This window comes from Rousettus aegyptiacus, unplaced genomic scaffold (assembly GCF_014176215.1).
Source record: "Rousettus aegyptiacus isolate mRouAeg1 unplaced genomic scaffold, mRouAeg1.p scaffold_m13_p_3, whole genome shotgun sequence".
NCBI classification, from domain to species: Eukaryota; Metazoa; Chordata; class Mammalia; order Chiroptera; family Pteropodidae; genus Rousettus; species Rousettus aegyptiacus.
Window position 1 is genome coordinate 99,421,941 of NW_023416306.1, and position 16,459 is coordinate 99,438,399.

At 34.9% G+C, this 16,459-nt stretch overlaps 1 protein-coding gene across 9 annotated transcripts in view; it reads right to left on the bottom strand.

The window, feature by feature from the left end:
- NUBPL (nucleotide binding protein like) overlaps window positions 1-16,459 on the bottom strand; it is a 274,966-nt gene that overhangs the window by 257,003 nt on the left and 1,504 nt on the right. For all 9 annotated transcript variants that reach the window (XR_004956219.1, XR_004956218.1, XR_004956217.1 and 6 more), the window contains exon 3: window positions 14,881-14,915. Coding sequence is in view for 3 of the 9 variants with exons in the window: in XM_016123643.2 (XP_015979129.2) it covers window positions 14,881-14,915 (35 nt within the window). In the remaining 6 variants the exon portion in view is untranslated. The remainder of the gene's footprint in view (window positions 1-14,880; window positions 14,916-16,459) is intronic.

Sequence of the window (16,459 nt, forward strand, 5' to 3'; positions counted from 1 at the left end):
AAACTTAACACATATACAGAGAACTGATTTTAACCCTCAACTTCTCCTTCAGAAGTCTTTTCCATTTCACATAATATCACTACCATTCACACAGTTGCTTAAACCAAACCCAAGAAACCTAAATAGAACTGGAATTCTGATATACACTATGATGCGGATGAATCTTGAAAACATTATGCTAAGTGAAATAATCCAGACACAACAGGACAAAAGCTGTATGGTTACACTCATATGGGGTACCGAGAATAGGAAAATTCATAAAGAACCAAAGTAGAATGGTAGTTGCCATGGGTTGGGAATCCAGTGGAATGGGGAGTTATTGTTTAATGGATACAGTTTCAGTTTGGGATGACAAAATACTCTGGACAGTGGGATGGTTCTACAACAGTATGAATGTACTTAATGCCACTGAACTATGCACTAAAACTGATTAAAATAATAAATTTTATGTTACATAAGATATTATACTATGCCAAAAAAAAAAAAAAAAGCCCACAAGGAATTATCTCTTTCTTTCACCATGCACATCCAATTCATCAGCAAGTCCTCCCAGCAATATCTTCAGAATATTTTTGGAACCCAAGTGCTTATCACTATCTCTACCACTAAGGTAGATGACAGTCCACACTACCATCTTTACTCCTGGATTAGCTCCTAGCAAGTCTCCCCGCTTCTATTCTTTTTCCCCTATAGTCCATGCTCTACAATGTAACTGCATCTTTTAACAAATAAATGAGATCATGCCACTTCCCTAATGAAAAATTCACATCATACTCAGAAAAAAAAAGTCCAAATTTCTACCAAGGCTTATAAGGGTCTGTATGACATTCCCTTGCCTACCTCTCCCCTAGTCTGATGTAGTCACACTGACCATCTGCTGTTCTTTAAACAATCTGAGTTGATCCACCTCAGGGCTTTTACTCTTCCTGTGGCCCAGCTTCTCAATTTCTTTAGAACTCTGCTCAAATGTCTTCCGAAAGCCCCTTCTTGACAACTTTATCTAAAATAACACCTCCCACCACTCTCTATTTCCTTACACTGCTTTACTATCTTTCATAACTCTCATTACTACCTAAAGGGATATGTTTATTTATTATATCTCTTCCCCTAGACTGTAAACTCCTTAAAAAGAAGAACTTGAGCTTTTTTACCACTAAAACTCCAGAACCAAGAAAAGTGCTTGGCACATGCTAAGTACTTAGTAAATACCTGAACAAATAAATGAAAATATCTCTATTTGCAGAAGTATTGAGTAATTATACTCTTCGTTTTCATTTCATACAAACAGACTTTATTGTACATTCAAGGAAATCATGTTATTTGGACAACCAGAGGAAGCCTCAATCATCCAAGCTCCATCTCACCTTTTCAGAGTCAGAACTTAAAAATGGAACAATGTCATCAGTTGGTTCATAGCACGAAACTCTTCTAACAATGTGAATTTCACCTTGATTTTTTTAAATTAACTAATTTTTAAAAAGACTTTTCTGTCAACACCAGGTAACTCCCCAGATAGTTTCTAATTAGAACTTTCTCCTCTGTTCACCAGTTCCCCACTAAAGAAATAGGAGAGACTGCCAAGGTTCAGACTTCTAAAGATTACCATAAATATAAAGCTTTCCCTAATTTTAGCTACAGACTGGTAATTTTGGAAGATGTACTATTAGGTGTCTATAACATCTGAATACTTAATTACCTTAATTCCTCACAGATGCTTTTAACTTTTATGTCTCTGACACCATAACTTCAACCACATTTCACTTGGCAATGGTATAGTAATACCATTGCCTTAATTTCTACAAGTCCCTCTCCATCACTAAGCAGGTAAATAGAAATTTAGCATGTTACTCCATTGCATATATAAGCACAGAAGCCAACTGACAAAATCACAAACGAATGGAATTATGCACATCCAAAATGACAATTTTCATTAATGTTTCTTTGCTGGAATACTCTTTAGCTGCATAGGGTTCTTTTAAATAGCCTAATAGAAATATGAAACAGATACCCTATACTTCTTTATGTAAACTGTATTTTTAATCATTTTTAAAGAAAATACATATGTGGAGAATCAGATTAGATATGTTGGTCATCTTTTATTTAAAGCAAATAGACCAAAGGACTAGATAGAGCCTTGGTCAGTTTCCATGGCAACTGGCAAAGAGCCCATCATACTCCAGATAACATTCCAGCACAAATTTTAGAGCCAAAGGCTGTTCCAGGGTTTGGAGAAAACTTATGTGTCTTGTTCAATTCAGCAAAAATCTAAACAGAGAGCAACCCTATCTCCACGCAGAGGATCTAGACTGCATGCAAAGACTACTTGAGTAATTTCCTACATTAATTTAAGAATGTTACATTGTTTAAGAGCCACAGGCAGTAAACCAACTTGTCATTTAATGCTGTTAGAAAAATCCCAGCTTGTTATTTGTCCTAACAGTAATAAAATCATCTTTTAAAACAACAGTAGGACAGAGTTCTTCCTCTAGCTCAGCTGAAAATAGGTAGTTTATACTTTATCAGTCACTGAATTAGAACATGTTGCCTGCTCTCTTTAAGCAGTTTAAGATTTACATAAGTACAAAGGAGACTTATGTCCTTTTGGAGACATGAGAAGAGAGGAGAGAGATTTTCTGAAGAAGCTTCTTTAAAATAATAGCTAAAGAACTATTTAAAACAGCAATCCATTTTCTGTAAAATTGGTTGATGTGGTTAATTTGGCAAAGCATTTGAGAGATGAAGGAAGAAGCAAGAACACAGTGAGAGGTTCAAGCTTATAATTATTTTGTCTTATTACACCAACAATAAATAAAGACTCTTTAAAAGTTTTTTTCCTTTCATCTGAACATTCATTGACCCATCTCTGAACAGCAGTGCTGACCCCAGCCCTTTCACACAGTACAACTGCCAAAAATGAACTATCACATGTTCCTGACCAAAAAGAAACAGGCTGGAACAAAATTTGTAATGTGAAATATTCCAAGGTCGCATTTAAAACTTTAAAATACCACAACCAAAAACAATACTGTTCTGATTTCAACTTTATTCTCATAGTCTTTAATCTTATAAAAGCTTGTTTTAAATCTAATACTTGCTTACTTCCCTAAATTTTCTGGCACACAAGGATAATATTTCAAATATGTTTTTGGGTCTTGTTGCATATGTTTAAACCAAAATAAAAATGCTGAAGCCCAGAATGTAAACTCCCTTATGTAAAAGCTTATACAAGCATAATTCTCCCAAAGCAAAATATAATAATAATATCCCTATTAATTTTATAGATATTTTAGAGAGCCCAGTAACACTTTCAAACCTTTGGAGAATACCATTAAAGTGTAATCTGTTTTTAATTAGTTAGCAAGCATTTACTGAGCACATAACAATGGGTCAGTCAATAGCGGCTCATGATTTAAGATTTAGTCCCTGACCTCATGGAAGCTATAGTCACTCTAATAGCAAGAGAGAAACATACGAACCAATAGAAGAAATGAAAATTTTTTGAAACCAGAATGCCTCACAAAGGAAGTGATGGCCAACAAAAGACCTGAAGAATAAAAGGAGTTTGGCAAAGAAGGCAAGGAAGACGGTCAATGCAAAGGAGCACTTGAAGCAAAGTGAAGTGCAGAGTAGAAATTTAGGTAGAGCCAATATTTACAAACTTAGCTAAGCAATTTGGACTGAGACCTGTATGAAGAACTATCCTACAATCGATATGATGAATCATTATTTGATTCGAGATGAGAGAGATTATATAGACCAATTAAGAAGTTACAGAAAACTCCTAAGTAAAAGGTGACAAAATTCTTACCTAGGTTCATGATAATGGAGGCAAGGTGAGATTTCTCAAATAAAGAAAAAGGCCAGCACTTTGGGATTGATATATAAAAGTGGAGTAGAATGGGCAAAATGAAAGATAAGGATGCTATCCAGATTTCTAAATAGGACACCAGCAGATCTGGTATAGTGGTTTTAAAACATGGTCATGTATTTTTTGGTATCCTTCACATCATGAAGCAAGGCCTATGTCTCCTCTCCTTAAATCTGGAAAGGCACATGAGAACTTCAATCCAGAATCTAGCCTAACTACCAAAGCTAGGTCAAAAAAGGTCATATAGTTCCTCCTTATTTACTGAGACACTAACTCTTGGAGTCCTGAGCCACATGTAAGAAGTCCAACTACACTGAGGCTGCTATGTTGTGTAAAAAAAAAAAAAAAAAAAAAAAGCCCACGTGACATGGAAAGACCATGAAAAGGCACTCCAATCAAAAATCTCAGCTGAATTCTGCCTTCAGATCATCGCAGTCCAAGCACCAACCATGTGAATAAAGAGCCTCCAAATAATTCCCATCCCTAGCCATTTGAGTCTTCCCTGGTGAAGCCCCAAACATCGCAGAACAAAGAAAGCCATCCCTGCTATGCTCTGTCAAAATGGAAAATAAATAAAAACTTAAAATAAGTTTTGCTGAAATAACCAAATAAGTAAAATGCATATCAACTTTTGTCTTAAAAGAGTACTTAGAAAAAGCTTTAATTTATCTACTAATACTAAAAAATGATTTAGAACTTACTATGTATAAGCCATTGTGCTAGGCACTTCATATATGTTATCCCATTTAGATTTTAATTATTTCATTTGTTTTTTTTAAAAAAAAGCATAGTTTAGCACTGAACAAATTATAGACAACTTATCCAGCACTTAGAATTTGCCATGTATATGAAATATACATATATTCACAACCACTCTTTACTGTTATTACCAACATTTCCCAAGAACCTACTATGGACAATCACTAGACTAGGTACTGAGGATTAAAAAAAGGAACAAAACCAAAATCATTGTCCCCAAAAGCTAAACACACTAGTATACAAGATAAACAAGTAAACAAATTTTAAATAATATGAGAAGTGTTAGTCCTTCCCCCAAAGCACCATAGCAGAGAAAATAAGAGAGCAGGAATCACCTCACAGAAGATCAGTAACATGGGACTGAATAAGGCAATGGCATTAAGGAATGAAATGAGAGCACATATCCTGGAAAGTTTTAAGTGGTAGAGCAGCAAGAACAACTAACTAACTGATTTAGAGGTGGGAGGGAACCACGTGACCCCCTTAAGACAAATATAGTTATAGGAAAGAAGAGCTTGGTTTTACACATGCTGAGTTTAAATGTTTATTAAAGCATTCGAGTGGACATTTAAAATAGAAAACTACACATACAGGCCTAGTACCCAGCAGAAATATCCAGCCTGGTGACACATTTGGAACAAGGGCATATATGTAGTAACTGGGCACTGGGAAAAGATGAAATTACTGGATAAAGAATATAAAACAAGAGAGACAAACAGAATAATGGAGTACAGCATCTTTTAAGAAGCACAAAAAGAACAGTGTATAGGCTACTAAGCCTCGAAAAGCCCTCTCATCCCATATCACTCCTCAAAAAACAAGCAAAACAAAAATTTGCACTTACGTATCGTGAAATCTGACTATGTACTCAATTCATCCACATAGTAAACATTCACTGCATATTTCCTAAGTCATAAAGCACTGTGCTAGCTGCTAAGAGTAGCAAGGATGACAACAACATAGTGGTTAATCATAAGAATCTAGCTAAGAGTAATATAGCATGTAGGTTAAGAGCACAAGATTTAGATTGGCATTCAAATACTGGCATTGCCATTTACTTCTTGGGTGACCTTGGGCAAAATACATAGGCTCCAGGTGCTTCTGCTTCCATATCTACAACAGGGATCACAACAGTATCTATACCTTTTGGTTGCTATAAAGAGTAAATGAGTTAAAAACCACGTCATGAGGAACAGGGTTTGACATACAATAAGTGCAATAAATATTAGTTATATTATTTGTTATAAAAATTACAAGAATGGCTACATTGGTACAAATAAATACAAATAAACAGTGCTATTGGATTTTACAAGATGGAAAAAAGGACCCTCACGCTGGGGGGAATTCAGGGAGCACTTCACCAAGCTGCCCCTCAGGACAGGGTAGCTCCTACAGTGCCTCTGTGTGAATTCGAATGCAGTCTGCAGGTACAGGTGAAGGGGAGAGTAGCATGGATTTCTGTCATCACTCAACTTCCTCAACAAGCACCCTTATGCAGGCTATGACTAGTATAGCCATACATGGCAGTTTGGAAGACAGGACATATTAAGCTGAAGAAAGGTACAGAGAACACTCCAGTAGAAATGTAATAAAGGCTGTAAGCTATCAAGGACACAGTATATTCCAGCCCACATTGGCAATAGCAAGTAACCCAGATTGGGTAGAGCATAGGAACCATTCAGAAGAGCTAAAGATAAACCTAGAAAGGTATATGGGAACCAGATCATAGAGGATCTTGAATACCAGCAAAAGCATTCAGCAGTGACTCTGAGCAGATGAGTAATGTAGTTATTAAGAGTAATTGGGCATTGTATAGTGAACAGATTTGAGCGTGAGAAGGTAAAAGGTCAGTACAGTGGTCTGTTATTCTGTGAATTCCTCAAAGGCAGGGACTGTGTGTCTTATTCATTTCTGTATCCTAAGTGAAACAGGGTAGGCACTCACCGTTTGAGGTATAAATGAATGAATGAGCCACAGAGAAGTAATGTGAGCTTCATTAGAGTGAGAATAGAAAGAGCTGAAATAGAAAAATACATACTGAAAAAATATTACAGAGACAGAAACAAGGACATTTGCTGGCTGATGAATTGTGGCAAGGAGAAGGCAGAATCAATAAAGACTATAAAACTGATAACTACTACATGCATTACATTACAGGTTTCTCAGAAAATCAAATATAATTATGTTCATGAAAATGCTCTGTGAAAAAAAAAGACTGCTTTTCTCTGGAATAAAAGCTAGTCATCTTGGACAGATACACCACTATATTTGACCTTGAAAATATCTCATTATTTTAAGACATTTATCTTCCTTCTGTCTTCACTAGATTATAAAATCTTTAAGAGTACATAATTTGTCTATTCTATTATGAAGCAAAATAAAATCGTGAGTTTTGTTTTAATTAACACTTTCTCATTCACAGAAGAAACTATTATTCAACCTAATTCAGCTTTATATAACCAAAATACATGCACATGTAGATACACAGAGAGATACACACTTACATACACACACACACACACACGCATGGGCACACACACACACAAAACACTGTTTTGTGATGAAGTCTTAGCAGGTTTTAAACTACCACAATGCATGTTTATTTTTCTTTATATTCCCAAGGTGCCTAAGAATTTGTATTATAGGTGCTCAGTAGGGGCTTGCTGAACTGAAATGAACTGACTTAGAAATTTCACAGAGCTTATCAATGGTTTCTAGTGACCTTTACGTTTCCCTCTCACAGTCTCAGTGTTCTCACTGTTTATTAAATTTAAAATGTTTCTACATTTTAGAGATCCATAATAAAGGCGGTTAAGAAAAAAAAAAAACAGAAAAATCAAAAAATACAATTGTCGATATGCATGACAGTGGTGTGCCAGTAACTATTTAACAACCAGCTCAGAATGAGATGGGAAGCCTGATTTTCAGTACTGCCAATTTCCATGGTTTAAATACTCCCACCATACTCTATTTCAAGCTAACAACATATCAACTGGTTTGCAAAATTCCTGAAAGTTTAACAGTCAGTTCTCACTAACAAAGATGAGCCAGCTCCAACAAATCACTGGGTTAAATATTTAGATGCACAACATAAACGATTCCAAATTCTGCTCTGCGATACTAACTTTTAGATTCCCAAAGGAAAGTACAAAAGACAAGGAAAAAGCAAAGAAAAGTCTATTCCTATAAGATCTCTGTCTCATTCTACAAAATAGTCTTCTTTTGAATTGGGTAGATAATCCAACCAAGAAATTTCTTTTGCCTACACCAGTGATGTCCCAACTTTTCTAATCATGCACACCTATCAGTAAAAAATGTTTAAGCATATATCCTTAATATATGTTAATACATTTGTTTAGAAATTATATTAGAACTACTATACTTACAAATTATAAAGCATACATAAAAACATAAAAAATGAAAATTAATACAAATTGAAAAGAAAATTTTCCCTCATACATCACAACGGACTATCGTGTATACCACCCACCCTAGGGTTTACACAATCCAATTTAGAGATTACTAAGGTGAACATTAAAAGTAAAATGAATAAGACACACAGTTCCAGACAAGAGGGTAGAGTAGGAAAATACTGTGCTTGCCTACTCCCCTGACAGCATTAAAATTACAACTAAATTACAGAACAATCAACCTGAAGATCTATCTGAGGACTAGCTGAATAAAACTCCTATAACTATGGATATAAAGATAAGACCACATCAAGACTGATAGGAGAGGTAGAGATCCAAAACAGGCTGGCCCCACACCCACTTGTGGTGGTTGAGTGTTGGGAGGGATATCTTGGCTGCAGGAGTTCCCCTAGAAAAGCAATAGCCCCACACTAGAATACTGAGCTCAGGGTTCTAGTACCAAGAAGAGGTGTCCCCACAAAATCTGGCTGTGAAAATCAGTGGGGATTCTAACCACCTGGGGAAGATGGAACATTACCAGAAGAAACCCTGAAGTCCTCTTACGGGGCCTGCACACAGACCCACTCACTCACAGGCACTGACTTTGGGCTCTCACGAAGAAACAGCAACTTGGGAAGTGCCACAAACAAACTGGAAAAGACTGAGTTGTGTGGCTTCAGGGTGAGAACTAGGACAACCACCATTATCCCTGCATTGACCTCTCCTCCCATGCAGCCTACAGGCAGGCACCATCTTTCCTGTGTTAGCCCTCCCCCACCCCCACCTCCACTGGGCCAAATCTGAATCTGAACCAGCATGGTAAGCTCCGCTTACCTCACCCTGGTAATTACCTGGTACCACACCTCACCTGAGGGTCCTTCAGCAGCTGAGCCTTACTGGCAGCCAGCAGGTGGCTCCAGGCCTTCGGATGCCCTGGACCTTTTGCTGAACTGCGCCAGGCCTAGTACTAGTGGCAACCAGCCTCAGTTTGCACCTCCAAGTCCAACATAGGCAGCGACCAACCACAGATCCCTTTGTAGCTCCTACCGGGTAACCCCGAGCAGTAACAGGCAGCAGCTGACCCTGACCTGCATGGGAGCCTCTTCTAGGGGGCCCCAAATCCAACACACCCAGAGACCACAAGAGAGCACTACCTGATTAGCCCCACAAGCAGCATATCCAAAGACAGTCTAAAGAGGCACATGAGCCCACTGGGGCAAATCTCACTAGTGGTGTCAGCCCACACACAACAGCTCATACATTGTGGGTGTAGCCAGTCCTCACAGCTAGTCAGCCTGAAAGTCAATCACATCCAGTGATGTACCAACAGGAATCAAGGCTCAATTACAACAGGAGGGCACATATGACCCACATAAAGGAGCACTCCTGGAGCATTCATACAGGTGGTCATCCTGAACAGGATGGCTTCATATATGAATTTTGCCAAATATTCAAAGAAGAATTAACACCTATTCTCAAACTACTCCAAAAAATTCAAGAGGAGAGAAGGCTCCCACGCTCATTTTACAAGGCCACCATTACCCTGATTCCAAAACCAGACAAAGACATTGCAAAAAAAAAAAATTATAGGCCAATATCCCTGATAAACATAGATGCAAAAATCCTCAACCAAACATTAGCAAACCGAATTCAGAAAGATATTAAAAAGATCATATACCATGATCAAGTTGAATTTATTCGTAGGACACAAAGTTACTTCAATATCCACAAATCAATTAATGTGGTAGAAAAATTGAAAGATTAAAATCATATGATCATATCAATAGGTGCAGAAAAAGCATTTGATGATATCCAGCATCCATTTATGACAAAAATGTTCAACAAAGTGGGAATAAAGGGAACATACCTCAAGGTAATAAAGCTCATATATGACAAACTCACTGCTAACACTATATTCAATAAGGGAAAGCTAAAAGCATTCTCCTTTAGATCAGGAACAAGACAAGGATGTCCACTTTCACTAAGTTTATTTAACATAGTATTTGGAGTCCTAGCCATAGCAATCAGACAAGAAAAAGAAATAAAAGGCATCCAAATTGGAAAGAAAGAAGCCAAACTGTCATTATTTGCAGATGACATATACTATGTATAGAGAACACTAAAGATGTCACAAAAAAACTGTTAAAACCTATAAATGAATTCAGTAAAGAAGCAGGATACAAAATTAATATTTAGAAATCGGCTGCATTTCTACATACCAACAATGAATTATCGGAAAGAGAAATTAAGAAAACAATCCCATAAAATTTACCATTACATAAAAAAATAATAATACCTAGGAATCAATTTAACCAAAGAGGTAAAGACCTGTACGCATAAAATCATAAGTCATTGAAGAAATAAACTAACTGAAGCAGACACAAATAAATGGAAACATACACTGTGCTAATGGATAGGAAGAATTAATATCATTAAAATATCCATACTATCCAAAGCAATCTGCAGATTCAATGCAATCCCTATCAAAAAACCAATAGTATTTTTCACATAACTAGAAAAAATAATCCAAATATTTATATGGAATCATAAAAAAACCTAAAAAGCCATGGCAATGTTGAGAAAGAACAAAGTAGGAGGTATCCCACTACCTGATATCAAACTATACAACAGGCTATAGTAATCAAAACAGCACAGTACTGGCATAAAAACAGACACATATATCAATGGAACAGGGGAAAAAAAACACGCCTATTTGGTCATTTAATCTATGACAAAGGAGGCAAGAATATACAATGGAGTAAAGATAGTCTATTCAATAAATGGTGTTGGGAAAACCATAGGGATACATGCAAAAAATAAATGAATAAACCAATAAAATGAAACTGGACAATCCTTTAACATCATATAGAAGAATAAAGTCAAAATGGATTAAAGACCTAAATGTAAGACTCCAAACCATGAAACTCCCATAAGAAAACACAGGAAGCAAACTCTCTGATGTTGCTCTCAGTAATATTTTTTCTCACATTTCTTCTCAGGCAAGGGAAATAAAGAAATAAATAAATGAATGAGACTACATCAAACTAAAATGTTTTTACACAGCAAAAAAAAAACCATCAACAAAATGAAAAGACAACCTACTGAATGGGAGAAGATATTTGCCAATAATACATCTGATAAAGAGTTAATATCCAAAATTTATAAAGAATTCATATAACTCAACACCAAAAAAACAAACGATCCAATTAAAAAATAGTCTAAGGGCCTGAATAGATTTTTCTCCAAAGGAGACATACAGATGGCCAATAGACATATGAAAAGATGTTCAATGTCACTATTCATTAGAGAAATGCAAATTAAAACCACAATAAGATATTGCCTCATACCTGTCAGAATAGCTATATCATCAATAAATCAGGAAACAAGTGTTAGTGAGGATATGGAGAAAAGGTAACATTATTGGTAGGATTGCAAACTGGTACAACCACTACTGAAGTTTGGAAGTTCCTCAAAAAACTAAAAATAGAACTACCTAATGACACAGCAATTTCGCTTCAGGGTATTCATTCAAAGTCAACCAAAACACTAATTCGAAAAAATATATGCACTCATGTTCACTGCAGCACTATTTCCAAAAGCCAAGATATAGGCGCCACCCAAGTGCCCATCAATAGACAACTGGATAAAGAAGATGCAATACATATATACAATGGAATATTACTCAGCCACAAAAAAAAAAGAAAGAAAGAAAGAAATCTTACCATTTGCAACAACACTGATGGACCTAGAGGGTGTCAAGTGAAATAAGTCAGACAGCAAAAGACAAATATATGATTTCACTTATATGTGGAATCTAAAAAACAAACAAAAACAGAAACAGACTAATAGATATAGAGAATTGGTGATTGCCAGACAGGAGGGGGTTTGGGGAGCCAGGTGAAAAAGGTGAAGGGATTCAGAAGTACAAATTGGTAGTTACAAAATAGTCATAGGGATATGAAGTACAGCAAAGGGAATACAGTCAATAATATTGTAATAACTATGTATAGTGTCAGGTGAGTACTAGATTAATCGGCGGGATCACTTAGGAAATTATATAAATGTCTAACTGCTACACTGTACATCTGAAACTAATATTAAATAATATTGACTATCAACTGTAATTGAAAAGTTAAAATTAAAAAAAAGTAAAATGAATAACTTCCTGGACCTGTTTACCCTAGGCCTATAACCTAATATTATTAGATCTTGCCACTCCAATGCTGAAAAAGGACAAGCACCAACCCATAGAAATGACAGGAGAAAAGAGTTAGCAAGGTCTTAAGCAAAGTTGGACTCAGGAGAACCAGGTCCATGGAATTAAGACTTCATGGCAATGAATCACTAGAGAGGCTATAAAGACACCATCCTAACTGGAGCACCATGTCCTAATAAATGTCCTTGGACCTAAGCCATCTGTATCAGTTCAGGCAAATAGAAGGGCTGAGAAGAAACTTGAGTTTCCCCTAAAGAACAAACACATTGTCTAAATAAGTGTAATATTAATAAAATCTTAAGTTGGGAAATAGCGTGTACGAGACTATGCCAGATAAATATAAATCATACAGAACAATTCTTCTTTCCTATGACAGATCATAGTTTAAGCCAAACATGCTGCTCCCTAGACAAAAACTATTAATCAAGCGTACAAGCTATATAAAATTCATCTTTCTTAAGTACACATAAATTAATTAAAAAGGACAAAACAGTAGCCATAAAATACTGTATTATGTCAGATTATCTGAGTTATCACAATGTGCTGCTCAAATTTCCTGGCTTTCTTCTTAATTTCTATATTAATTTGCTACAAAATATCAAGAAATTGAAAACAGGAAAACACCTTCATCTGGAACACAGAATACGGAAGAACCTCCTAAGGAAGATTTTATAAGCATGTTTAAAAACATTTAGAATACTAAATGCTTTCTGAATAAGTGGAAAAGGGAAAATCTTATTGCTTTTCCTTTCTTGTTGCCAATTTCTCCATCATAAATATAAAGCGTACATATAATGCTTTATATGTATTAAAGGCTGTCCTCATCCCTGCTCCCTGAGATAAGAAAAAAAACAGAAAGAGAAAAAAAATTCTGAGCTACCATCTCATCAAGACTAGCAACACTGAACATGAAGAAATCAACCCCTTCTTAACTATTCTTTTCATCCTTGATCCCTTACTACACAGTAGCTTCACATTGTCTTAAGACTCAAAGCTTTGGCTGAAACGATAACCAAAATAAAGATCCCCATACTTACAAATTTATCTACCCTTCCACCCACTAAATTTTCCGTTTCCTCCTTTTCTTTAAGGAAAATGGGGTCCTTTCTCCAGGGTAACTAAATGACCTAATAAAAATTATTTTTTAAATATATTACTGGCTCTTACCTCAACAAGGTTGCCTAAACATACATGATTTTCTTTCTTCTCTTTCAAATGCCCATTGAAACAAAAAAATATATTTTACTATTTTTTTATTTACTAACTAAATAAAAAACCACACTAGAAAAAAAAAAAGGTGTCATTAGTAGATTAGTTTTAAAAAACTCTAGATTCATGGTTCTCAAACTTAAGCATGCATCGAAATCACCTACAGACCTAGTTAAAATACAGATTGCAGGGCTCCCACTCTCAGAGTTTCTGATTAAGTAGGTATGGAGTGGGGGTCAAGATTTTGTATATTTAACAAGTTTCCAGGTGATGCTGATTCTGCTGGACTGAGGACCACATTATGAGAATCACCATGCTAAGTAAATAGAGAGCATTAAAAGAAACATAATTTTATTAATTCTAAATCGCATCACAAAGAGAATCAAACAAATGATATAACCATGTTTAAGTGGATATAGATAGCAATTGAAAAATAAAAAACAGTTCTAGAAAAGTAGAAAAAATATATATAATTTCTGAATTAAAAAAAAATGAAAGGGCTAAATAACAACTCAAAACCTCATATAGCAGTGTGAAAAATAATCTAAGACATCTTCCAAAACACAAAGAAAAGACAAAGAAATGAAGAATATGAGTGAAAAATTAACGAGCATAAAGAATCAATATCTACCTAATAGGTTTCTGGAGAGAGAACAAACACATCACAAAAAGCAATCAATGAAGGAATTTTTCCTAAGCTGAAAAAGACAATCCTTGATACTGCTTGACCAACTTCCAAGTAAGTAAAAAAAATTAAAGCCAACAACTAGATGCATATTTGTGGCATTTCTAAACTTTAAAAAAAAAAAAAAACACTTAAAAGAAAAACTCTGAAAGCTTTAAGGGGGAAAACACAGTTTATTACAAAGCAATATGAATCAGACTAGCATCAGACACTCATTAGCATGCTAGAAGAAAATGAAATATTGTTTTCAAGGTTCAGAGAGAAAATTATTTTGAACCTGAAATTCTACATTTAGTCGATATCGAATATGAAGGCAAATTAAAGATGTCTTTGGAAACTGAATAAATAAAAAACTCACTTCCTGTCCATATGAGTTTCCTACTTCTACTATAAGAAATGGTCACAGAAATTCAAAATGGCTTTCGATGAGCTAAAATTAAGATGTTGGCAGAATTGTATACCTTTTGAAGACTCTAGGGAGAAATCCTTTCCTTGCCTTTTCTCACTTCTTGAGGCTGCTGAAATTCTGTGACCAGTAGTCCCCTTCCATTTTCAATACTATTATTATTAAATGTAACCAGTACTTAGGACAGATTTTTGAGTCCCACAAAAACACGCAAATGACTACAGCTACATTAAATAGCTCTGACAGAATAAATGAAAAACATCAATATGCTCTTTATCATTAACTCAAAAAACATTTTAATTAATATTTCTATTAATAAACACCTACCGAATCATTCGCTGCTAGTGCAAGTGCAAGATTCACTGTAAGAAACAAAAAAGTAATTAAATTTAGTAACTTTCCTTCTCCTAAAATGCATTTTGCCTTTCAACAGTTTCAATGTAATAACAAAAAGACAGAAATTTTTAATATATCTCCCTTGTAAAAAAAACAAGGACATGGAGAAAACACAGAAAGTAAAAAAGACAAAAAAGAAAGTAATGTTCCAACATAAGCAATAGATGACTGCCCCAAAATTAACATTTAAATAATCCATTTATATTCTACTATTTTTGTTTAAACAATCCACTTATTCTTAAGAAAACGTTAATGATATATATAGTGCAAATATTTTCAAAATGTATTTTGCAAAAATATTATCTACCTTTTAATAAACAAAAATTGATATGATCCTCTTGCTTTTTAAAAATAAATGCTGGTAATGAAGAAATTCTAAATATCTAACTCACAATTATCCACATATATGAAAGGCTGAACTACTATGCAGAGGAAAAGGAAGAGGGTAAAAGGTAAGTTGGGAAAATATGTTCCCAAAACTACTAGTGAATCCCAAAGGAGGAAAGTAGTATTCCCAAAACCGCCTTTAGTCCAGTAATAGGGATATTTTCAAGATTGACAAATAAATTGACCCTAATAGTATTGATAACATTTTTTTTACAGAAGAATGTTATAAATGATGCCAAGATTGTTTCCTTTAAAGTAGTTAACAGGATAGTTTTCAAGACAGACCTGGTTCAAATTCAAGTTCCACCACCTTCTATTGTGTGATATTTTATTCCTTAGTCTGTTTCCTCCTCTATAAAATAGGATAATTCCTATTTCATAATTGTTATAAGAATTAAGTGAAATACTGTATATAAAGTATGCACCTATGGTCATGGCACTTGATAAATTAATTTTTATGAAGTATAAAATAATTCTGAATTTCAGGTACATCATAGATAGGTTAAACATAATCCAATTTTTAAGCAGTAATTTTACAGATTAATTCATTTTATTATGGTCTTCCTGCACTCATACAATAGAATCACAGGACATGTTTAATCAAAGGTCACCATTCTAATCCAAAATATCTCAAGTATACAAATTCAAATAGGAAATATTTTGAGATAGTTTGAAACAGGAACAAACACATATAAGGGAAAGAAATATAATACCAACAGAGTTACACAGAAATAATATATTTCTAAGGCACATGTATGTAAATAGAACTGTTATGAAAAAGTATAAGCCAGTTGTTTGGGACAGAAGGTATAATGCTAACAAAGAAAAAAAACAAGGGACATTTAGTAAAGCACCTACTATGTGTCACACACTACACATTTTCTCATGTATTTACCTATTTAAATGCTTTCATATGCCATGGCAGTCATCTTCTAACCAAAAACAAAAACATTCAGTTTTAAACAAGTGCTAGCCTACAGGTCATGAAAATATTTTCCATCTTTAACCAATCTAAGTAATTACAGAGCATGCAAAAGGATTCACACTACTCAAAACAAGTAAATGAACTCTGAATTTTCAAAAAACAAGAGATGGATTCTAGAACCGAAGACTAAGAGCTTCT